Below are 27,016 nucleotides of genomic sequence, written 5' to 3'. Positions count from 1 at the left end.
AAATACCTCTAAATAATGCTTAAACCTAATGGTTCAATATTTTAATTTTTTATTGATGTGAATATCAATGCATCAAGCTCCAGAACACTTTTTTTTTTACATTTAAAACCTCTTATTTTCTGAGACTCTGTCTAGCTCTAAAGCTTTTTGAAAGCTGTGATCTTTAAGAAGTGAAATTGTTTGTTTTCCCTTCCATAATTATACTTCCTTAGGTAAAGCATATGTTCTAAGTATGTCCATTCAGGTAGAAAATTATATTTTCTGTTCCATTTAGATGCTGGCTACACTTTTACTGTTTTTGTAAGCAGCCAACTTTCTTTACACTACTTTTCAGATCACTATGTTGGCTAACTTCATAAATAAACAGGTATCCCTATGCACCTCTGCTCACTGTTTGTTTTTTCCAAGTTACCAAAATTGTTAGAAAAATATCACTTCCAAAAAGGTAACAAGTTAAATGCATTCACAGGATCTTCCTTTTACTTATCCTTCCCTCTTTTAAAATATGCTAGAAGTCCTGCCTGCTGAGAGTGATTGACAACCAGCTTTGAAATCTTAGGAGTATCTTGGTGACAAGGAAATGCCTTTTATCATCTCTGCGAAAATTCTCCCAAATTCGGCTCTCTCACCAGCGTTTATGGATGCTTAAGGGAAATTCAGAGCTTAACAGCTAAAAGCTTTGAAAACTCCCCCCCCACTGTAAACCATTCCAGGCCCCTGAGACCCCCCCATTTTTCACCAATGTGTGCACAGTAGCATCCCCCTTGTACCTCTAGACAGCAGCAGCAGGATGTGGGCTTAGGAAATATTTTCCTGTCATGGTTATACTTCTTTTGAGTACAGTTACCACCTTAAATTAAAGCTCAAATTCCAGTCCAGTTTAATTCTACTACAGCTGTGGTATTAAGCACAGGAGTTGAGCAGCAACAAAGTGCTGAAAAGGTGAAAAAGATCCCATAGAGGTCTAGAATCAATTCCCGGTGAAGTATGGTAACACACAGCTAATATCCCTGTAATGCTCCTGTTCTCAGTCTGTTCAGTCTCAAATGAGGAAACAAAGCATGATTAGAAAGCAAGATTGATGTGTTGTGTGGATCATTTTCTTGAGCATTTTAATGTTTTTGCAGGTCATTTCAGGCACATTTGGTTTTACATTTGACAAAAATAAAAAAACCCAGAGTTTTCTAAGCTATACAAAACACCCCTTTTAAGATCTTAATTAATTTACTGATATAAACAAGACCCATTCAGCAGTATATACAGTACTTACAGTACTTAACTATCAGAATTCCATCATTCTTTTCTCCATACTTTTATTTTAAATAAAATAAAAATACTTCCCTTATTGAGAATTCCTTCTGCAACTTAAAATGCAGTAATTTCATGGTTTCTTAAAAACACCTTTACCCTGGTAGCTGTGTTTTGCAATTAAAAAAAAAAAAGAAAAGTGTCAAGTTCCCAACCATTTTAGCTTTCTATTTATTACTTAACCCTAACTGGTGAAAATAAACCATGAAAGATACTCTCATCAAGAACTGCTTCCAGAATAGGAACATAAAGCTTGATTCCTTTGCCTCATTTTCCCAGCAATTTTGAGTGCAAAGGATGCTCTGTAGGAGTGAGCCACTAACAAAGCAGCACTACAAGGATTATGCATGAAACATTTCAGTAGGGCATAAGTTAAATTTTCTGCCCATCTACTTCAGCTAGCTATATGATCATAATTTGGCTATCTCACAGCTGTTAATATATATATAAGCGAAATATATATTATGGTGGATAATAGTAGTATTATAATAGTAGAAGTTAACATTTGGCATTTTACAGACAGAGAACTGAAGTACAGGGTAAAAAAGAGATAATAAAGATTGCTGTGAATCTACCTCAGAAGTGCTCCTCATCACAGAAAGCTTTCAGAGAAGTGTGGAACAGAAAAACAGAAACCAAGTATTTTACGACTAGTACTCTAGCCATCTCTTCTGTTGGTTTTTGGGGGTTTGGTTTTGTTTGTTTTTAAATTTTTATTTATTTAGACTTCAAGCTTTTACATTATTATTAATCTAAAATTCACTTTAAATTAATACCACCACCAACATGAAAAACTCCCATATATATGCCCCCACAGAATTTTCCAATACCATCAGCTTTGCAGTGGAAGAGAAGGAACAGAAAATAAAAAATAAAATATGCAGGTAGGAAAAAAAGTACAGGGAATAAGGAAAAAAGGCAAAAGGAGAAAGTAGTGCAATAATTCAGAAAAAAAAAGAGGTTTGTTGTCAAATGAACAAAGAAAAGAAATAAAGGGAGAGAAGTTTAGTAGATCTGTACATAAAATGAGAAAAAGGGCAAAGAGAGAAAGAACAGACAAGATGCAAGCAGGAATGAAAAAATACAAACAGGTAAAATAAAGCAAAAATTACAGAGGAAGAAAGGTGGAGGAACGGGAAAATAAAAAAAAAAATATGACATGCGAAAAAGTAGTTCAGATCTGAGAAAAAAGCAATGTCAACAGAGCAAAGAGATAAAAGAGAAATCAGTGATGTCTGATGGGTGGGAATATCCATATTTGTAGGTGAAAATCTGCACAACCTAGAGAATACAGCTAGTTACATTCCAGGAGAAGCAAGACACTTCCCACAATAAGCATTTATTTTTACATTTATATTTTAGATTGTTATTTTTCCTTTAGGTGGGAAGACAGTGGTAATTATTTATTCAGATCCTAGAATTCCAAAGGACCTTGATTTCTCTTATCTATTCACGCACTTTCTCTCCTTCTCTACTTGACACACTGGCTCCGTGACTTGCTCTAATGAAATGGACTGTCTTTCCTGCAGTAATTAAAGTATTTCTGTAAAAAGCATTCTAGAAAAATCAGATTTGTTTTGCTTTGTTTTGAAACAGCTCTCATAACTTTACCAAATAAAAAGCAGGTAAGAACCCAGAAAAAAATCTACTATGATCTCAGTTTGCAGGATCACCTAACAGGTCAGTAACAGAAGACAATTGTCTATGTATGGTCAAGAACTCCTTTAAAACATTTTAGATATTAGTGTCTGTAGAAAGTACGCTTAGGAATGGTTCTGGTATCATTTACAGAGCCAACTCTCCAGAAAAAGAAAGGCAAAATAGACACTGTGAAATCACCGGAAATGGATATGCTTCGAAACCAAGGTATCTTTCCTTCACACACCCAGTAAGAGGGCTAAGAATTCACAGAAAAGGCACAGATTAAGCAGCAGGGAGCATGTCAGTCTGTTCTGCTCACTCCAGCAAGGCCTCAAACAAGTTTCTCCAGGCATAAAGAAACACAATTATTCAAAAGTAAATTTCTTGCACTTCTTTGAGGAGCTTCTGAGACCTCCCACTGTCACAGATGAGCTGCTTTACTAGGCTTACAAGTAATGTATGATGTAGGTGTTGCTATGTTTCCATAGTTGTCATACAATTCACAAAATAGGTAATTTTCTGCATTTTGACAAGACTAAATGAGTATGAGTCTGGCTGGTAAAGATATTTTCATTCAGCCACAGCGCCAGCCATAAGAGCTAAGCAAGAGCTTATGAGGATGAGAAGCCTGTGGCCAAGCTGCAAAAGGGCTCCTAAGACCTACAGCCTGATGCTTCAGCCCACAGTAAAGAGCAGGAGAGGAACTGGTCCTCCATGTCATCCACCCAAACAAACAACAGCACTGAACAATCAGGGATCAGTCATTCTCAACACAGTGAACTTCCCAAAACACTATCTGGAAAATTGTGTTGTCATGGTCTTACACTCACAATAATAAACCTACTAGCCATTGGGACAGAGTGAAAATATGCCTATCCATCAAAATTTTTTTTCTCATAGACCTTTCTTATACTAGTAAAAATTTATATACCTAATTTGAAATTACTGTTTGATGCTGCTTGCCGAATAAGAGACTTAAAGGTGGTGCACAGCAGTTAATTAGTAATCAAAGTCTGACAGCTACAGCTGCAAAATGTTTGTATGATAATTTCAAAATTGAAAATTATTTATTTCACTCTACATGAAATTAGTGTACACTCATTAGAAAGTCAGCGATTATCCTGAAAGTACTACAGGAACATTTCGGTAGCTGTGCTACAGCAGCAGAAAGGGTACAACACATGTCTTCAGGCCAATAACCATCACACCCTTCCTAGTAATTTGGGGTGAGTGAAGTTTTTAGATCTTAGCAATACAGTTGAAAACATATTCAGCAGAATGATGTTTAACACAGTTCACAATCAGAACGTTGCTGCATCCTGCATTAAATACATATCACCTACCAGCATAGCACTTCCATTGTTAGAAACAAACAAACTAAACCACCAACCAGCCAAAAAAACACAAAAAAACCCCCAAAACCCCACCACTACCATCACTAAAAAAACAACCCTGAACCCAATCCCAAAGAAACATATAATACAAGAGTAAAAGAGATCCAGAATACTTTGCTAACTGGTGACAGACTACTGTAGCGTCATTGAAATTTTTATTTCAACAAAATGAACATGTCAAGACATATATTTTTAGGTTAAAGGCATCCTAAAAATAGTTTACACACACACAGATATATATGTAAACACACATATATACATACACACATACCCCCATGGCCATGTACCAGTAACAGGAACCATTTAAGGTTTATGAAATATTAAATATAATTAAGATTACAGTGAAGAAGTAATGTGCATTACAAAATGCCGATGTTAGACAGCAAATATTGACCTTTAAAATTTAACAAATGAAAAGAGCCTTAATTTGCCTGTTATTCAAACTTTAACAATAAGTATGACAGCTTAGATAGCAAGAAGAAAAAAAAAACCCCAACCACAACCCTACAGCATTTGCCATCACTTCACATTAACATTTTGACCAGTCAACAATTCAGCAGTGATGAAATGTGCAGTTTGATTCAAAGTAAGACAAGGCTATTTAAATAACTCAAAATAAGAAATGGTTATTGAAACATTAGAATTTTGATAAGCGATCACAGCTGCACTAGAATTAGTTTCTATAGCAACAGAGGAAATAATGTGGAGAATTGCACTGCAATACAAGATGGATTCCTTACAAACACTGATGTTCAAATAGAAAACTTTAAAATTATTCACTGTATTAAAATATTTTTATTAAAATGGTTATTCAAATATCCTATATCTTGTCCTTCAAACATTGCTCTATTTTTGTTCTCTGGTATTCAATTCTAGTCCATCCATTCAAGTTTTCACACTTTTCCCCATTGCTTACCTCCCTATTTAAAATTAATTAAAGTGACTTATTCTGAAAAATACTGGATCTTTAACCTCAAATTAATCTGCATTTTCAACGATTTGTTTGTTATCCCTACATAGAAGCACACATTACATTTATTTTCCAGCAGTGCCCTTGTGAGACAGGAGAGAATGCTTTGCACATGCTATTCATAAGAAGCTGCATCACAGCCATGAGAATTAACATCACTATGGAACTTCAGAAACTTACAGTCATATGAGACTTGCAGGAGCTTTTATCAGTGTGCACTCTCATGTCCTAAGCATGATTAAGAAACCATTGCAAACCTATTAGTATTCATGGACTGAGTACCCATAAGATGGTAAGATAAAAGCCTTTCATCTGAGCACATCTTTAGATTTCAAGTGTTGCTCATTTCTAACACCAAGAATTATTGTTTCATTGCATCATCCCTGATTCCAGCTATTTTTGGCAACTAATTAAAAGCATATGCCTGAACCTTTTATGTATTTTGCCCTTATAATGAGACCTATTACTCTGGCTTATTCCATCCTTTTGAGTTCCAAAGTATCTTTCGAGTTACCATGGATACAAGTGATATGCATTCTCCCACAACTGCTTTGTGTGCCTTATCGAACACCAGAAAACTGGCACAGTAGGAATCTGAGCTATCTATACAGGATGAATATCCAAGCCCTTCAAGAGTTTGTCTTCCTCTCCCCCCTTCAAAAAAAATAAATTAAAGTATGCCATATACTACCATTTGTAATGAAATAAAAAAGCGGGTTCTTTTCTATCTGAAATCCAGTACTTTTGCTCAAGGAAAACAAAAAAAGGTACAGACATAAATTAATTAAATCTGATCAACACTGAAACAGTGTTAAAATGGAAATGGGAGTACACAGAATCATTCTGAGTTTGCTGTTTATTGTGAGTCAATAGAGTTTAAGTGTTTCTACATCAATATATCCACAGAAGATGTAAAACACGGCAAATCTCGACGAGCATTTCTGAAAGGAGTTGCAGAAACATTGCATGCAACTCTGAGATTATGCATAAACTAGAGTAAATAGAACTCCCCTAAACTCTCTCTTTATACCAATTTCTTATGGACATTTTCAAATGCAGATTGCTTTCCAACAAGCTGGCAATAATTTGTACTAATTCAGCGTAGAAGAGGGCAGTTAAACTGATTTTTCCCATTATGTTTTTGTATTCTGACCTCTTCTTAAAAACAAAAGACTCTCACTGAGACAGCAAAATTTACACAGTATTCAAAAACCAAGTGCTGATAGCATAATCTGAATTTATGTGTGAAAAGTAAAGGGGAATACCAGAAGGAAAAATAAATTATTGTAGTATGAACTTGTTAGAGACTCAGAACTGTCTCCCAACTTTCAATGCATTAAATCATTGGAAAGACATCAACTGCATACATGAGTCTCGTGATAGCAACTAAGAGCAAGAAAGACAGTGAAGAATGAGTAGACAAATGCTGCTCTTGCCTCTTTTCCTCATTTATCTAAACTTCTCTAAGTATTTCAACAAAACACTCAACAAAAAAACATACTTGACTTCTTCATATCCACAGGCTCAACCCTGCTTTAAAATACAGAGATTTTGAAGTATAATATCTGAGCCAGAGACACTGATGCATGAATCCCAGACTCTTACCCTTGCCTGTGTTACTAAATAACAGTATCATTCTGCAAGTTTTCCACAAATATATATGAAATAAAGAAATATTAAATATTTTCATTTTTCTAACAGTTTCAATGTAGGCTAGACTCATATTTACCCGGATTTCTTCTAACCTTTAAATTTAACTTCTAACTCTCTCAAACTTCCTCTTGGGGACAAAAAAAATCCACATAATGTTTTTACTGTGAACTTTCAACTAGAATTAAATCTCACTTCTTTTTTTGTCCTCTGAAAATTTCTTTTAAAGTAACTGAAAGCTAGAGAACAAGGAAAAGGAACTCAAAATTGACTGCTACATTGTGGCATTTATGCTAACTTATCTGTGCTACCAAAATACTACAGTTCTGAAGTTTTATGTCAGAATCAGTTACAAAAAAAACGATCATCTGGAACAGCAGAGATATTTACAGAATGGCTCTGTACTCAGGCCATTACATTCACTGTTACACATGCTATTATTTCTCCTCTGTATCATGTTCTCCTGGATTATCTTCACTGTGCAGAAAAACACACAAGAGATTCCCCCAGTCCTCTCTGAGGAGAATCAAAGCACAAAGTAGTCCTTTTTTAAAGAAATAACTACCATTGTTATCATCCCTCTAAAGTTCTTCCTTTTCAAAATATTGAAGTTCTCTGGAAATTGCCACTGTAGCTCCCTAGACCTCTGTGGCCAACAGATTGCCTTTAACACTAATGACAGCTACTGTTGCTATTTCAAAAGATTTTCTTCTTCTAAAGTGCCTTCTCTTGATAGGAAAGAAATGGCACCAGGACAAGCAGATGATTGAGAGCAATGGTTCTCATTGCCACTAAAAGGAATTTCACTCTGAAAACAGTCAAGATAACAGCTACTATCAAATAGCAGGGTGATGAGTTTCTCTGAAGGAGAGCATTAGATGCTCGTCTCTTAACAGATTAACTGTTCCTCAGTTGAGGGAAAATGACCATCAGCTCAAAGCACCTTTTCAAATTTTACCAGTACTACCCAAAAATGATCTGCTGGCCAAATTTTGTGTGGATATACAATTTGTGAACCAAGAGTTGAGGGGAAAAGAAAAAAATATATCCGAGCAGTATAATCAACTTCATCATCAAGAACAGCTTTTAAGTCATACATTTACTTGCAGATTTTCATGGGATTATTGCTAATAGTAAGATGTAAGTAAACAAACATTGTAAAGTCCAGGGAAAAGACATCATTATTCTCTCTCATTCTTATAATCTAAAAATAGTTCCATTCTGGCATTATGTAAAGCATTTAACAAAGCCAAATACTAAGGATTCCAAGCAAAATAATTTTGAGAAGGTGGGTACAAATTAATGCAAAGTTAGACATTAATGCAAAATTCTGGTTTGGATCCATCAGATGTTGAAAATAGCTGCAATAGTATTTTTCTGATTTTCATTCAACTCATCAAATTGCCACAAATGCTACCGATGCAACAGAAACACTTGGAAATATAATAACTCTTATAATATATAATATAGATACAATAAAAAATGTAACATAGATGACATTGTACTTTTCATTCCATAGTAGTAAGGGTTTTTTTCTATTAAAATTCACAGGAACTTGGACAAAATTCTAAAAAGATACTATCTGTTTTTAAATCTTACTAGCACAGAGCTGAGGATTTAAAAACAATGTTTCAGAAGTCATTATTTATACTACCAAACTACTGACTGCTAAAACACAGGGATAACCAAACAACTGATCAGATATAACCTTGAACAGAAAGCCACAGAAAGTTTGAGAAAAATCAAATAACATCCCAAATCGTATCTTCAAGGAAGATATGAAGAAATTAGCCTGATCCCTAGTCTAAGCCTTGACCAATTTAAACCAGAACAGATACAACCCCACTTTTTTTGCCAAAAGTCACAGAGCTGGTCCTGGCCCTTTGGTTCCGAGTGTGTTTTGTGGTACAGATGTCAATGCTTTGCAGCAGCCAACACCACTCGTGTCACCTGTTCAAGTCACACATCAGCTGTATTTGTTCGGGCTGAGCAGCTTCATAGGAAAGAAAATCACACCTGAAGTCAGCCTCTTGAAGACATGAACCTTTTGTAGTTTCATTCTTCAAGATTTGGATTTTTCAGATACACATGCTCTTATCAGCTCTATTTTTAACCTGCCGCTCATATAGGATACTTAAAATTCTGAACATGTTTACATTATCCATCCAGCAGGCTAATGGAACTGCATACCAGACAGTCATGCATAATTCAAATCAATATCCTCAGGCTTGCAACTCTAAGTCAAAGCTGCCTTTAAATAAGCTGGGTGTGACTTTAACATGAATAAAATGTATCTAATTTTTAACCTTTATCTGACAAATTGATATATTTGCAAAGGAATGTAATAAAACTTCCTTAAAAATTAAAACAATTAGGGAATCATCATAATTGAAAATCTTTCACAAAATACTTTTAAGGACAAAATTTAGAATGGTTCAACAAGACTGAAACCAAAGGTCAAAACAGAGAGCTGGGTCATTTGTATTTTTTTTTTTTCAAGAAATTGTACAGATATATACAATAAAACACATGCTGCTGAACTATTAAGTGGTGAGAAGGTGAATGCAGCAGGATTTCCTCTTTATAAAGATGAAGCTTTAATTGAATTGGGCATAGGTGACCACACAGAAAATCTTATACCCAGTTAAGCACGTCTGCTAGCTTCTCTCAAAAGACCAGAATCCAAATTTCCATAATAAAATAATAACAGTCCTAATGGTAACCTGTCCTTGACCTACAGGGAAAAGGCACAACTGGGAGGCAAACTTTAGTCTCAGACTAGAGTTAAAAATCTTTTGATTTTAACCTTTAAATGTAAGAAGAATGCTCCATTTATCTACAGCTGTTATGGAGGAAGAACTGATAAGCCATTCTTTTGTAATGTTCTTAGGTAAAGTTCAAGATCAGATTGGATGGGGCCTAAGGCAACCTGATCTAGTGGGTGGAATCCTTGCCCGTGGTGAGGGTTTGGAACCAGATGATCTTTAAGGTCCCTTCCAACCCAAAACATTCTATGGTTCCATTCTCTGAAAGCTGTTCCAGTTTTTAGTCTTCATATTTACCTAAACTGCTCCACTGCACGAATCAAGTAGCATGACTACTCTCAGGAGGTAAGTAGAGTACTGGGTAAAATTCTTTTCTCCAATGTACCTAAAAATGTCTACACAGAGAATTCCAGTCTACTGTTCAATCCTGTTTCTTAGTCACTCCTTCCATGATAGAGCCATGAACTCTCAGAATCAGCAAAAGCAGTTGCTATATCAAGGAAATGATCTTTTCTGCTGATGTAGTACTATCTCTTGTGTTTATATCACAAAACAGTTCTACATTTTGTGAATGTAGAGCATCTATTTTAAATACGAACTATTTCAGTCACAAATATGTCTGTGAACTTTTCCAAGTTAATGATCTTCTCGTAAATTCCAGATTCAAATAGATGAGAGAGCTATGAAAAGAGTAAGTTTACAATAAAATGAAAACTTTCCTGTTATCATTAATGTATGATTTACATCGCTTCAGAGATATCACACTGCTAAGGGTGACTTTCTTCAAAGTCTTCACATCAATGGAAAGGGTATTTCTTCAAAGACTTCAAAATACTGGCAGGAGAAACCTAATTTGAGAGATTACTTTGCTGACTTGTGCAGATCAGGAAAAAAAGCCCTTTCCCACTGGAAGACAGTTTTTCCTCCTTTTTGTAGTTGGTCTAGCTGGAAAAAGAATTTTTCTGTGGAAAATCCTGTCATCATCCCTAACTCCAAGTTTTGTTACTACATTTATTCTCTCAGCAGTAGATGGTAGGCATACTTTAACAGCACTTTTTTTTCCCAGCATCTCTGCTGCTCATCACAGGGTAAACTCATGATTTCAGAATTACCCAAATTCATTCCATCAAGCACTTTCATGTGTTTCCTTTGGTTGAAAAGTCTGTGCACAACTTTGATATCATCTATCTGGCTTTTAAACTCACAAGTCCTCAATGCAAATCCATTCGCTTCCAAACTGTGCTTCAACTCGCACATGGATCTCCTTTGCATTTAAATTCCCTGTTTATGTCTTGGCCCCTCCACAATATTCCTTAAGAAAATTACATGAGTCATATTGAATTGCACATGTACTTTCTACCCCCATCTGTAAATTCAGCCTATTCCAGGACTCAAGAATTAGTAAACATTATGCACTGCTATATATGTTTGCTATTCATACATGTAAAGAAGCTAACCTCAACATGATCATAGCCCAATTACTTACATGAAAAGTTCCTTTCTATCAGGAGCTTCTCACAAGACAAAGGGCTACACTTTCTTGGGAAGGAAAAAAAGATATGAATTCTGCAAAACTGGATAAAAAAGCAAGAGTTAATCTTTAAATCACCTTCGTCTCTGCAATGCTCAGCTGAGTATATTTTGTGGAAACATACATCATAATTTCAAGCACTTAACAGAACTGTCTTCCACTATTACAGAAGAACAATAGAAGTCTGTCATAATGCACTAGGAAGCTACTTTGGAACTCAAAAAAATCCCACTAAACCCCAAGCAAAACCCTCACTAAAGAAAAATCACAAGAAAACCCAAACCTACAGCATCACAGACACTAAGTAGAAAGCATGGCAAATCAAGTTAGTTCTGGACACTATTCTGTAGGTCCTTGAATTACAAAAGTTATCTTTTTTACTAAACTATCCTTAAATATTCCCTTGATATAGCAATGGATTCAACAGCCACACTCCCCAGAAGCTTCAAAATCACAAGACACTGTCATTCTCCGATTTTTAAGGGCTTGGAGCCAATGAAGACTCATTTCAATTAACCAGAGGAGGCAGTCACACATGATGAGGAATCAGAACTTTGTATCATTACTATTGCATCAATGCTCTCTCCCGTACTACAGGAAGATTTTTAATTACTCCTAGAATAAAAAATGTCAGGGATAGATGCCCACATAATAGAAAAATAAGAATAAGGAAGATGGATCAATTAAAGAAATATTGTAACTAAAAAATCTCCCAAAACCTCCAAAAAGTACATCAATAACATCAACTGATGGTACACAAGTACTATCAGATAAGATACACGAGTATGAGAATTGGAGTATTCACAGCTGCAACATGACTCAGCCTTCAAAATACACTCCGAAGCATTTAGGAACACTGCTCTGAAGGTGTCTTAAGACTTGTCTTAAATCACTTCAGTGAAGACCCTTTCAAAGTACCTTGAATGTACTATTTGAAGTCCTAAGCCTATCCAAAGTTGCAGGACAAAAAGAGTATTTACTTCCAATAGGCGTTATACCAGAGGAATCTCACAGGTAATCTGATAAAGACACATCAGGAGAAAGTAGGTGGCCACCTTCTTCCTAAATACTCTTTTCATTGAATTTATTCATTTCTTTAAGACACATTAGAGGAAAAAGAAGAAAAATAACTAGTTATGATTGAGTATTCAACTGAGCTTTCAGTCCTCCAGTGTGAATACCACTACACAGTTCTTTTCCATGTCAGACATCGTTTTTGCCTGTAATGCTTAGCATCTGAAATGTACAGAGAAACCAATTTTGAGAGAACTTTGTAGCCTTATTTTGCTGAACACAATACAGCCATACAGAGGCCCTCACTCTGTAATTCCAAACCAGTAAGTTTTCATTCACACTTGGCTTGAAAATAGATCTACTTACATGCAAGGAATAATATAGAAACTAAACTGCAAAACATATGGTTATCATGGAATTCACTGAGTGCTCCGTTCTTCCTCTCTCAGCCTGTCCAATGGCTTTCACCTCAGCTTGGTAAGTCTGAAGAAGTAGGATCCTGCTTCACAGAATGTATTTACCAATGAAAACTCGTCAGGTTGCTTAAACAGACTGGGGAGATTCACCTCTACACCAGTTCTGAGATGCTTGTGAAAGAGCTTTTAGTGTTTACGTTGGAAAGATACTGAGAGGAAATCTCTATATATACATGTTAAGTAATTCAGTGAGGAGACTTTTCCTGAGACATGAAAACTAACAAGAGAGAAAGAAAAGGCAAAAAGCTGCATAAAGAATTAGATCCAAGAGATTCCAGAAGAACAGTCGCCTTCACGTGCAAAGATTGACACTGAGGAACAAGGCAAACATATGTCCACAGACACATCAACATAAAGTGCCGAAAGCCTAGAGAAGAATAGAAGTGGAGAAGATAAACTACAAAAATAACCATATTCTACCTTCACAATATGGAAAAGATGGATAAAATCCAGTAGCATATGCCTGCTAGAGCAGCAGATTCTCATTTAAGAGAACTTATGTTTTCTCGCTGCAGTCTTTTAGTGCTTCCATATGTTTCAAAAAAACCTTGTGAAATGTAAGGCACTTGGGCCAATCTCAGAAATAACATGTCTTCAGCCAGGGGGCTTTACCAACTGAGAAGTTAGAAAAAGATTTTAAAACAGGCTGGAGATGGAACCTGTGGTTGTAGTGAACTGGCAAACTATAGCTAAATAAAGTACATCTAAGTATGCTAAATAAGCAAGTGAGCTTACTCCTTTTCCCTTCATGATGCAACTTACACTGCCTCAAAATGGGATCAATCCCCCTTGCTTGCTCCCAGTCAGGAATTTAGCACAGCTGTTAAAGAAGTAATTTGGGCAAGACATGCTTTAAGCATATCACAAATTAACTATGAAAAATCCCAAACTGTTTTCTTCCCCTCTTCTACCTTTCTCATCTCAGGGTATTCAGAGGATCTTGATTTCAGAAGCAAAAAACCATCCATAGTTTTTGACATCTGCCTGGAAAACTGTAATTTTAATATATTTACTCCAACATTTATAAGTTTAAAAACTTCAATTTTTAGGAATTTAGGGGACTGCTTCCTTAAAGAAAATACATTGCCTGTGGAGCTTATGGAGATAGTAAAAACACAACAACTTGCCTGTATAATGCTTGACTTTTCAAAGTTGAGGAAGCAGCCACTAAAGGAGACAAAGAGGCCAATTCAATATAATATTGTGTGGGTTTTTGAAATTCAAATTATTAAGAAAGCATGGTCCATTTAAGATCCCAATACAGATACTAAAAATTATTTCCAATTATGAAATACAAAGAAAATATTTCCAATTATGAAATGAAATTTTAATTTTAATTTCAATTTTAAACATAACATTTTTACACTTCCTTATTTAGATCCCTATTTCAATTCATAAACTCTTTGTTAGCAGAAATATCTTATGGCGCTATTTTTGCTTGCCTTTTTTTTCCCCTTATTTTTTATTCTTTATTTTCTGAAATAGATGTGTAATATTACAGTCTATATTAATCCCCTCTTCCAAAATACTACAAATAGTTGGAGCATATAAAGTCAATACTATATATTCAACATATTGAAATGGTAGGAAATAATATAAGAAGTAGGATACACACTATAAAAACCTAAAAGGAAGTTTTGTCAGGAAAACAGGGAAAAGAGGTCACTTCAGTAAGTATCCATACTTTACTGGATAATATTAGAAAGTACAAAAATAATATTCTTGGCAAAATTAAGATTTCAAACTTTGAGCTGGCCCCGAAACTCTGGGCCTAAGCACAGAGATTGAGCCACACATCCTGTAGCTATACAGGTTTCTCTTTTCTTTGATAGAAAACTTTTGGTCTCTTATGCAAGAGTGTACAATTTCAGGTGTAAACCTCTGTACCATTTTACTTTTAATGATCACATTTGTCATCAACTTGATTTTCTATTGAGTTAGGTTTTCCTTTAGTGATACTCTGGAATTAAGCCTGTCCATGAGGAGCTCACTGCAAAAGTTATATATTTACAATGGCTTACAGTCTGTAGAAATACTTGCATTCAAGCACAGTAGTAATTTAATTTTCATATATATATATATATATATATATACACACGTAAAACATACAGAAATCTAAATGTATCAAGTGTGCAATACAAATATATGAAGTAGGTCAGACACTGGCCATAAGCAGGTATTTGTGAATGAAAATTTAAACCTCTAAATCGCACAGCATTACCTAAAGTGCTACTAGAACATTCCATCATGAAAATACACCAACAAAGCCTGCAGAGCATATAGCTTTCTTCATTTCAGTATTAAAAACATACAAAATGCCATGCGAGTTCTGTAGAAATATGCTGAAAAGAAAGATTAATATGGCCATCTAGAGGAGAAAAGAATGATATGAAAACATACAACACAATTTTTCAGGCTTCAGAATATGATGCTTTTAGAGGCATGCAGCCAGAAAATGGATGTAATAAACTAATTATGGAATTGATAATAAACAAACCTTAAAATACTATGTTCAGACATTTTGATGGTCTGAATGATGCAAACATATTAATATTATACATGTTTTTAGCAAGGCAAGCAAAACATACAGGGTGTGTTAATAAAGACAAGATTATATTTTTGTCTTTGTTAAATTTTGTGTGTGCAGAGTTAAGTACATACACATCTAAATAAACGAATTTTAAAAGTGAAGACGGAAGCTCAGAGTAAACCATTATCAGTAAAACTGTTTATTGACTCCTTTGAAAACACACAGCTCACTATTGCAAAATAGAACATGTGATAGAGATTAACTGCTGAAGAGAAAATTCAGCAGAGAAATCCAAAATTTTCTGAAAATTAAATATCATTTCCATTACTCGTATTACTCTATCTTTGATGGAATTCATAGAGCCATGGAATCATGGAATGGTTTGTGTTGGAAGGGATCTTACAGACTATCTCATTCCAACCTCCCCGCCCTGGAGAGGGACACCTTCCTCTAGACCAGGTTGCTCAGAGCTCCATCCAACCTGGCCTGGAACGCTGCCGGAGATGGGGCATCCACAGCTTCTCTGGGGAACCTGTTCTAGTGCCTTGCTACCCTCACAGAAAAGAATTTTTTCCTAATATCTAGTCTAAACCCACTCACTTTCAGTAGATCTTTCAGACCTCTTTAAAACCATCCCCCCTTGTCCTTACTCTTGATGATCAGGGGCTGCTATACCAGCAACGAGCAGGAGGAAATCAGTGGTGAGACAAAAATTAATTCTGTCCTCTCATCACTTCACTTTAACACTATCAAGTGTTACATGCTCAACATATGGAGTGATCAGTGCCTTACAATGAAAGTACAGCCAAAATGTTACACTTAGAAATAGACATGATAAAGCACATATGAGAAAACAGAAGCACACAAAGTCAAATGCACTGACAATTTTTTCTCATATTAAACAATGTACTTAAATACACACTGCTTGTTCCACAGAAGAGGCAAGAAACAGTTCTATCATCTGTCTTTATGCATTTTATAAAAATAATTCAATAGCCATAAAAGCCAAGTATTTAACAAATAATTTCCGTGTTCTCAGGGCATCAAGTCTTCCACAGATTTTTTTCCAAGTTTAAGGAACAGTAAAGCTTACCATTTTTAAAAATCACACTGAAACATCTGGAATGCTGATGCTTCCCCCTTGGAATCTGAGATTCTTAATGTCATCTGTTAAGTGAAGTGTTTCTCTGAACACATATTGATGCCTTAGGTTTTAACTTTTATATTTTTCAAATCCTGTACTGTCTAGTGTGTGACTCTGAGGTTTCTTGTAGCCTGTTAACTTCTGCTCTCTCATGCTAGGTAGACATGACAAAGCCTCTCCAGGCCTGCTCTCCAAGGACATCTAGACTGTCTTAGGCCCAAAAGTATGAACCAAAGAGCCTCTAAGGGAGGGTAAGCTGAGGGGAATTACATCATTAAACTGAAGCTTTAATTGGAGAATTAACCCTGCAATACAAATGAACCAAACCTATAAAGGTGTGAAGAACTCATGACCTGTCATCCACCTTGGGGTCCATTTTGGCAGTAGCCTCTGGCTCCCAGGGTGTACCTTTGAAGGCTTTTCAAATAAATACCTATTTTATTCTTTTATTCCTGTCTAGTTTCTGTGTCTAGGAGGCCTCTTAAGGCATCAATATGAACTGCTTGGTAGTAATAATGTCTTATTTATTTCTGACTGTGGGCCTTCCTCATGAGGTTTTCACCTCTTTTCATTGAAGTTCTATGTTGGGCAGCTTTCCCTCTGTAATGATCATCAGATAAGGCATGTGCTGTCTCTTCCTCTGTCCTAAAACATTTTTACCATTGTGCAAAGATTCTTTGAAGTAATTTAGGAAGAACTTAAAATTACTAACACTAATTATTCCAGTGTGCCACCTTCAGGTCACTGAGAAGTGAGAAATGTTACGTTGTTAATCTGTTGCCATGTCCAAAACTTTTTTTAATAGTAGTGAACATAATTTTGTTGAGAATATTGGATTAATAAAATGAGACAAACTCATCACTCTAATCTGCAAGCATTTTACCAAACATACGCTGTAGAATGATTGCAGGCTGTCAAAAAAAAATAACACTGCTGATTCTCCATTCCTTGTAAAATGTGGGAAGAGAATACTCTCATAAGCAGTAGCAAAAGCAAAATACTGACATTATTAAAGTTTTTGTGCAAGTAGAAGTACGTGGTTAAAAATTTTAAGTTTTTAAATTAGAATGTTTTGATAGCTTTTGTTTAAGAAGTTTTTTTGCTTCCAAACCCTGAATGTTCCTTCATTACAATAAATTTTAGAACGGGGTTTATATCCAGCCTGCTTCCTGAATGGAGAGAGCATTGAAAAAGAATAGCACCTGGTGACAGATATTAGCAATAGAAGAATAAAATAAAACAAGGAGGGGGTAACCACTGTAACTTTTTAGATGCAGTATTTGGACTTGCCAAAAAGGTTCTTTTGTCTTAGACTGGAATCCTGATATAGATTTCCAGACTGGAAACTATCACTCTCCAGGATAAAAACTGGTGACTACAAACTCTGATGACTTAAGACGATGATAAGGAACAGAGTAACAAAAATTTTTAAAAAATGAGTACAGACTAGCACAATGCCTCTGAAGCTTAAATCTTATAGAGCCAAAGTAAAAAGCTCAGATGAACTCAGGACTTTTCACTGAGAAGATGAATTCGATTGGATTAAAAATTCTGAACAATTACAAAATATAAAGAGGAATGTCACATGACTATGGCTATTTCAACAACTAGCCTCAGTAGTCTGAAGAGAGAGAAATACATTATTCTAGATACCTAAAAGGAATCTTCCTGTATAGTTCTTGTGTAATTTATATCTGGTATTATTTCCTAATAATTTTTCCATCTCCTGTTAATATACATCATCATTCTTTCCCAACAGTAACACAAGCCATAAAAAACCCTGAGTATCTTATCTTTCATATTCCCCCCACCAATTCTGTTGAGAGATATTAGTAGATATTAAAACCAAACATACTTTTACTATTCCTATTCCTTCTCCATCACAGTGTTCAAAGATCTGTTCTTACCACCTGACCTCACCTCTGCACCTCCTTCACTATTTGCTGGAACTCAGACTCCCTGCCTCCCTACAGTTTAACAGCAAAGGAAATGAATTTTCTGATCATCAAAAAAGAATCCTTTTACTCTGCAACTTACTTTAACTGTGGCTTTCATGTCCTTCAAGTCTTAGCTTGGAATCAAGAGTGACCATGTACTAATTTCAAATTTCAACAGCAGACAGACTTTTATATCATTTAATTATATCGAATTGTAGAAAATGTAAATTTTTACAAGCCTGTCTGGACTGCATAGAACACTTAAGGTGAAGCATTTTTAAATTACATGTATTCACTTTTTATTAGAAAACATCAAACATTAAAAATCTTTTGCGTTTTAACATACTAAAGGAGACCAAAAATACCTTACTATAACACAGCACCTGTATCAAAATCTGACTTTTACCTAACTTCCACAGAAGCTCACTTTTCATGCTTGAACGTGGCTATAGACACAGCTATTTTCAAATACAAAAAGCATATTGACAAAATATTGACGGCAGAATTCTCAGCCTCTACATCAAGCTGTCACCCCAACTTAAAATCAAGAAATATATAGCATGTAAGAAAACATCCATTGTTTAAATTCAACTTTTAGCACCATGGAAAAACACATTAATCTAACCTTTGTAATAAGTTCTTTCTGTCATTTCATGAGAAGAAAAGATACAGAACATTCCAGCAATGCACACTGCAATGACCATATGCACTGTAGCCAATAACCCACTCCATTTACTTTGCTGTTAGAATAGCTTATCAATAAAGGAATAACATGGCTTCTTCTTATTTATAATACCACAAATTCAACAAGAGCTGCCATGTCTCCTTCCTAAATCAAAACAGTTTAAATTGCCCCAAAAATGAAATGAATAATGGTAAAATTAAATTAAACTTAATATAACAAGATATTGTATCATTTGTAGTATTTCTGGAAGACTGTATACAATTGTGTGGGTTTTGTTTTGTTTTGTTTTTGAGCATGCACTAATATAAGAGGTGTCTGGATATTTCTTGCAGACATTGACTATTTGCTAGTCAAGCTGCTCTTGTCTAGGACTTACTTATCCAGAACACAATTCTGAAATTTGGAATAAAAGGAAGGCTTTTAAATCACTCTTACCTTCATCTATTGAGGCTTCACTACTGTATCCATCATATTCTGCAGACAGGGGACTATATTTTTGTCTGGTTTCCCATATATAGTTTTTTTGCTGTCTGCCATCCACCACTGGCAGCCTGGAACTCTGGGTTCTAGACAAGGCCTCATGATATTTACCCAGTGCTTCATCTTCACTCTCAGATGATGAACCATGCTGGTCTTTACTCATATAAGAATTGTCTGTTTGAATAAAATAAAGCAAATCGACTACAGCTCAAAATAGAATACAAGAAAATAACCATAAGAGGTTATCATTGAAGATATTTAAGCGATTTCAATTAAAATTTCTGTAATATTTTTAAAATATCTTGTTGTAATTACAAGCATTATGATTTTGTAATTGCTGAGAGCTGTTTTCATTTTCTGGAAGACCTGAAAGATCATTAAGCCCCAAAAAACCATTCTTACACTTTTCAACAGAAAACAGATCAACACGTAAGGCGGCACATAGACATTCTTGAAACCCTTCATTAAGTAGGAAAATGCTTAAAATAATTTATGTAAAGTAAATCCAACACTGCTGCAATACTACATTTGGATACCTAACATATCAAGCAAGCAGCTCCTGATCCTACATTCCCAGCTGATTTTTGCTGTGAGCATGTAGCATAGCACAGAAATGAAACTGATTTACAAAAAGAAGCCTACAACAAAATCATCTTTAGGATATTTATGCCAGTAGTGCTTAAACTCACAATAACAAATGAGAAAATGCTAGTGAAAGATGTTTGCATGCACAATTTTATTTAACTTACAATAAACAGCTCCTTGTTCAATAACTGAAATTAATGCAGATTTTTACTGCAGACATCTGGCAACAGCAAAAATTACACAGGAAAAAAAATCTACCTAGTTAATTCTTTTGCAGCAGTTCTATAGTGCCCACTCCTGTGGCCAACATTTTCCAACTACATCTCAAGCATGACTTCCTCCCACAAATCAAAGACTAGCTGCATTTTTACTTCTGTAAAGGGAAAATTTCCTCCTCCCTTTTTCCAAAGTTCAAATGGATTCTGCCCAAATTTACCATGCCTTGCAGAGGTTCTGTAGATCTCAGACTTCAATAGGCATTAAGAGTTTATGGAAACTCAAAAGAAGTCAGCATTACCTCTACTGTAAGAGCAAGCCTACGGTGTATGATTTGCCACTTGATTTCCATTACCAGCAGAGCTCTGAGATGCCCATAATGCTGTTTTTCAGCTCCTGAATCTGAGGGAATGTTGTCTAACACGCTATCCAGCCACGCTCAACAGCTTCTCCCCTCCCTGCTTTTATGCCCTCAGCTCTAGGTCTGCATTTCCACTCCCATTAGTGTCTGCCTTCATGCCCAGTCAGTCTCACTCCTCTGGCTGGGTATTCCTGCTAGAGGACAGATTCAGCTTACCCAAAATTCAGCCAGTTAAAATTAAATTAACTCAATGTATGCCAGCCATCTAGGCTATTTTACAGTCAAGTGTTTGCCTCTTAGTACTACAGAGGTCCAGCCTTCCTACTTTTAGGAACTTCTCCCCATAGAGGTCTTTTTCTCCCTGGTACTCATACAGAAAAACCTCTGCTGCAAGTTTAGGTAAGAAATCTTTTGGAAAGTTACATTTATACAAGTAGAATCCCATCCCAAGTTCCTGCCTCCCAGCCCCATATTCCAAGTTCTTGCTCCAAGCACCCAATTTTGGTCTCTTATGATGATTTCCTCTATTCTCTTTCTCCACCCCAAATTCTCTTTACTTGCACTTAACCAACTACTCATGTAACCTTGGTCTTTGACCCTTAGTCTCTCCGCCTTCACATGAGGTTATCAGTTCTCTCCACAGCTGTTACCCATCCTAATTCAAATCCCAATCCACCATGTGCATCATGTCCTATTTGCTCAGGAAATTTCTGCTGTCACATAGAATATGTTTATTCTGAATTTTTCTCTTCAAACTCCCAGTGTCCTTCAGTAACCATAAGTATCAAAGGCAGGGTAGGAAGTCCTGCTCTGTTCTTCAATCTCTACAATGAAGCATATGAGTGCAAATGGGATGGTCAGTGAATTTAACAAGCAAAGTATAAGAAGTGTTTACCATGTCTTTTCAAAAAGCAAACTTTCCAGAAATTTCCAACTTTGTCAAACTTAGGTGTTTTTTCATAGAAGAACATGGGCATCTCTGATATGGGAGAAGTGCTCTCCCACATTTTGAGCACATATTTCAATACACAAAGGTGCCACAGCATCTTTGTAAAGCTGATGTGAAATCTACTTAATTTTTTTGCACAAATAGCCAGCATGCTTTTCCCATAATCTATTTTTGGAAACAGATAAAGATTTTAAACTGTAACTTAGGGGAAAAAAATCAAACAATAGGATTTCAGACAGAAAGTATGCCTCATTTCCTCACAATTCTTTCAAATTTGGCACACAATTTAGGAAACTCATAATAAGGTCTTGAAATGGAAAATGTCAGAAAACCTTACCTGGATGTGGGGCTACCAGCTCTACACACAATGTGTACATCAACTTAATTTACTATTTATAGGTTAAATGGTGCCTTAAAAGACTGCTAAGGAGCAACTAGATCTTTCAACTCTAGGCTATTAATTCAAGTCTAGCAGATATGGTTCTTCCCATTTATGGATGGCTATAAAGCAAGTTCAATTTCACTGATCACTTATTGAAAATATCACACCAACTAGGATATATTCTGGCTAACACATTCACTGCAAGAGGCTGCCCAGAAAAAGGAGTCTCCTCTGCTGGAACACAGAGTAAAATTCTGTATCTCATATGGCCCTCCAGAGGTTGAAACCTGCCACATAGGAAACTTCTACAGATTTCCACAGCTGTAATTAAAGCAGAGCGTACCAGGCCTAAAATACAGTGCCAGACATCAGTATTAGGTGCACCCTTTAACATTACAAGAAATGTATTCACAAATATGAAATCAGGTTCATTAATCAGCCTGCATAAAGAATGGAATAGTATAAAACATGTAGCAACATGTTTGAAAGAAGAGTTGAAAGTTATGTCTCTAATAATACACTGACTTTTGTAAGCACTCAGAAGTTCTCAGTGATAGCAGTTTTTATTTTTTTTCCAGTTCCCATCATAAAAGAAAGAGAATGTATACCATTACACATTATTATAAGTCATGAAGCAAGACCTCTTCAGAGGACTTAAAAACCTCCTTGAAATTAAAACATAAGCTATCCATGCAAATATTTTTTTTTAATTACAATGCTTGGTTTCAGCTTCTTGGGAAAAAATAGCTTCCTGTACATTAGGGAAAAAAAAAAATCTCAGGGTTTTATGCCTTTTGCTTGCTACTTCTCATTTGAATTTTGTACCTTATTTGGAAACTTGCCAAAGAGAATTTATGTTCTTAGTAAAACCTTTCCTTTATTTGGCTGACATGGTTCATGAGCAATTATTAACCTATTGAAAGCTATTAATTTGCTTATTATGGGACCTAAATGCCATTTTTGAGAGAATATACCTTACAAATACAGTATTATGGAAAGAAATAGATGAGATCATAGTTTATCATACAAACATGGAAAACACTCCTAATTCAAATTAAAAAAAAACAACCAAACAAAACCAAACCAAAACTCAACAAAGCAGATAACTGAAATTTTCAGATAAGGAAAACACACACAACTGAAGAAAAAAAATGTGTTTCTATTAGGAAATCATTCATTTCTTTACAGAATCAGCACCTCTGGAAAAGCAGGTGTTGCTTTTTAAAAGTTTACTATGCAGCCTGCAAAAGTATGTAAAATTGCAAGGTTTTACTTCTTACTCACAAACTGTTATTGCAATTCCCTTATCACACTAAGATTAGATGTCGAAGACGGCACACAAAGTATCCATAACAACAACACACAGGTTTTCTTTTAAGACTACAACTTTAAGATACGCCTCCTTCACTTCTTTCTATACTTAAAATCGCTTAATTGCCATTTCTCCTTGAGTGTCTCATTTCTCATTGTGTGTTGAAATCATTATCTTACATATCCCAGAAATATTCTGAAGATCTACTGTAATGTAAATGCAAAAGAAGTTATTTCTTTTATCATCATAGTACATCTTATGCAATGCTTTTAAAAGAAACAAAATAAAAATCACTTTCACAGAACAAGTATTAATTTCCAGAATTAATTAATTCATAGTTTTCAGCAGAAACTGAAAGGCAAAAAAACACCACAAAGCAGAGAAGGCAAGAAAAACCGTATAGAGAAAGAGTAAACTTAGAAAAGGCATTTATTAATCAGTTCCTTTACGTAATATTTTGGCAAGTAACTAACTTCCAAGAAATATCAACATAATTAGAAAATGAAGCACTGAGACAAACAAGCCTACTTTCACTCACAGGAAACGCTGTTACTAAATGTGCGAATTAGGTGAAAAAAGTAGGAAATATCATAAGTTTCAGGAAAGGCTGAAGAATGCAGTTTGCTGACAGACTCCTCACCTTTTCCTGCTGTCTTCTTACTATATAGCTCTCTTTCTAATTTCTTTGAGCTTTCCCTTTTACCCTTATTCGCAATTGTAGTTGACACATTGCCTTCATCCTTCGAGGTGGGTTTTCCTTTTCTGTCAAAGAAGGCTTCAGATTTCTTTTCTTTGATTTCATTAAGGCAATTAAGACGGTCATTGTGCATCTTCTTCAAGCTGGAGCCTGATAATTTCTCCTTCTGTACTTCAACAAGTTTTGTTTCTAAATCTTGGGGAACGTTCATACCGTGCACTTTACCAGAATCTTTAAAATCAACTCCAGGTGACTGTGGTTTGATTTTTTTATGCACATGATTCTTAGAATTATCTGATACTGCATATAGACAATTCTCTTGCTCCTCAATAGATTGCTCCACAGTAAATTTGTTACTTTTCAGGTTACTATCCTTACCATTTATAAAACACTCATTTCCCCCTACTGCTTCCCTTTTAAAAGGTCCTCCTACAGTCTTCAAATCCTGAGGTACTTCTGTATCACTGACAGGATTATTATTATCTGTGCCTCTTAACTGGCACTGGTTTTTTTTTGAGACATGGTCAGATAGTCCAACTTGACTTGTACCTTTTCTTACAAAATCTAACAAATCAGAATTATGAGTCTCTTTGTGTTCTGCAGCACTTCCCTTTGTTTTCATATTACTTTCCTGAGAATGATTTAATGACGGTGTGTGTTCCTCTCTGCCTTCTACAGGTTTATCACTCTGTGTTTTGGAGCTCTCATCTTCTGCCCGCAGGCCACTGATCATGCTTGTTACTTGCTCTGTCACTGAGTCAGCTACAGAGTAGCCGACCTCGCCAACAACACTGGCCAGGTCATCCACAGCGCTGCTGAGTGTGTCCACCAGGGAAGACACAGAGGGAAGGTTCAGATTTTGGTGAAGGTTTCTAAAAAATGCCATTTGTCCAGCCTATTCAGCAACAGCTTTTAATAGTGAGTGGTCCTCTGTTTCACAAACTGATCATCTCTGATTCTCCAGCTTCAATTTCAGAGCTATTTGCCTTTGCTATCTCAAAAATCAATACATTTACGAGGGGAAGTTGCAGCTTTCATCTTTTCATTCAATATGCATTGAAAATAATAAAAAACCAGCTAAATAAATATCTTGAAGTGAAGCCACAATCAACCAGCAAAATCATAGTCTTTCATCAAATGCAGCATCAACTAGCCATAATAAAATTCATTATTTTCAAAAACAAGACAACTGTGTGAGGTGGAATTTTTTTTTTATTCTAACCTGCAAAGAAGAAGTTGTGAGACATTTAAATTATATCCTTTCATCCATGTCACGCGAAAACAAGCTTTTAACGTAACACAACACACATCATGGAGACTTCTTCACCCCAAAATATTTGTTGTCTTTTACATGAAGACATTTTAGAACATCAAGACTTGCTTTGTAGCAAAAAAAGAAAGCTAAGAACAGACAATTTTTGAGGGGAAAAAGTTTTTTTTCTTCCTAGAAAATTGAAAATAAAAATTTAGCTACATCTTTTAAAGAGGTAGAGGGGAAGAAGGACTCTTCAATTTCACATTCTGTTCTCTGGTGCCTGTCTCTTTCTCTCAAGTCAGATAACAAAGCCTGTTTAATTTTCACAGCACAAAAGTAGGAAGAGGTTGTTTTACCAACCCTCAATATCTTTTTCAAGGTCTAAGTTCTTTCATTACATATGATCCTTAAAGACCTCATTGTATTAAAAAATATTCAATAATGTGTTAGTCAGATACAAGATGTCACTAAAATTACTCTTTAAAATTATTTTCCAGGTGAATAAAAGCAAGACCTTCTCCAAAAGTATGGTGAAGGATTTTAACAGGCTGAGTAACAATCCCATCCACAAATTTACTCGAAAAGATTTAATTATACAAAATTATGGAATGTTTAAAATAAGGTCAAGAGTATTCTCAGAGGGCAAGAGAAGTATCTCCCCATGCAAACTCTTTGGTTATATAGCTGTTGAATTTCTGTGGCTTGTGGATACAAACATTTGCTCCTTTCTGAGTACTGCAGTCACAGGAAAACCCAACGTTTGATGTGTTGCTACATCCTTGTAAAAATGTGCATTCTTATAATCAAGTTTAGTGCACTGTATGTCAGATACTTACAAAGTTTATCTTGTGAATTCTTTCTTGTAGTATATCCTGAATCGAGATCTGGGAAACCACTAACATTTTCAAAACACATCTTCTTATTAATATATAGGAAAAGTAGTAACATGAGAATAATGAACACCCCGACCGCAGACAGGAATCCAATTGCTTCAGGAGATACTAAAAGAAACAGAAAGAAACACATTTTTAAGAACCTTGTAAAAGTTTGGAAAGTTGTAATATTATCAGAATTGATCATTAATAAATACCTCAAAAGATGCAAATACATGTGCAAAATATAATGAAAACCCCACCATTTAAATAACTAAAACCCCACCATTTAAATCTGAGTTAACACTTAATCATCTTTTCAAAGAACAGAAAAGCATCTGGTCCTAATCTGAGAGGGACTGACACTGCGAGCAAGAGGCTCTGACGGAGGACTGGACAGTCTGTGCAGAAAAATGGGGAAATTATCAGAAGCTGCCAAGACCAATGACTTCAGATGGAACACCTGAAAGACAGAGCACTGGAAAGGAGCTAAGAGCACCCCATCTTCTGGAGGTTTGGCTAATTGTGCTCAGGGCCAGCTCTGAGACAACGCTGCCGAGGAGGGACGGAGCCCTTGTCCTGTCCACCTTGTTATGTTCAGCACCTGGCTCCTCTTCTCTCAGGGACCAGCTGGCCCATGCTGCTCCCTGACAAGAGGATACTTAAAGAGCAAAAAAGAGAGTGAGAAACAGCATGTAAGTTCACCTGCATATGAACCAAGAAAGAGGTAAGTGGAATAGAGATAAAGCACACTTAAAACCAGGTAGAGGGGAAAAAAGGCCAAAGTAGACTGATATGTCTTAGAGAGTATGTAAAATAAAAAATATGTAATTGCTATTAAGCAGATAACTGAAAGGCAGTG

General features: G+C 35.6%; 1 protein-coding gene across 7 annotated transcripts in view; it reads right to left on the bottom strand.

The window, feature by feature from the left end:
* SYT14 (synaptotagmin 14) overlaps window positions 1–27,016 on the bottom strand; it is an 89,124-nt gene that overhangs the window by 35,884 nt on the left and 26,224 nt on the right. For 2 of the 7 annotated variants that reach the window (XM_032102894.1, XM_032102895.1), the window contains exons 1-3: window positions 26,119–26,196; window positions 23,971–25,249; window positions 19,481–19,699 (exon numbers count right to left, since the gene is read on the bottom strand). In XM_032102894.1, the coding sequence (XP_031958785.1) occupies window positions 19,481–19,699; window positions 23,971–24,913 (1,162 nt within the window). In that variant the 5' untranslated portion in view covers window positions 24,914–25,249; window positions 26,119–26,196. Of the gene's footprint in view, window positions 1–19,480; window positions 19,700–23,970; window positions 25,250–26,118; window positions 26,284–27,016 lie in introns of those variants that run through there. The other 5 variants (XM_032102898.1, XM_032102899.1, XM_032102896.1 and 2 more) reach the window with 3 other exon arrangements.

Source organism: Corvus moneduloides, chromosome 3 (genome assembly GCF_009650955.1).
Source record: "Corvus moneduloides isolate bCorMon1 chromosome 3, bCorMon1.pri, whole genome shotgun sequence".
Lineage (NCBI taxonomy): Eukaryota > Metazoa > Chordata > Aves > Passeriformes > Corvidae > Corvus > Corvus moneduloides.
This window is presented reverse-complemented; position numbering and strand designations above follow the sequence as displayed.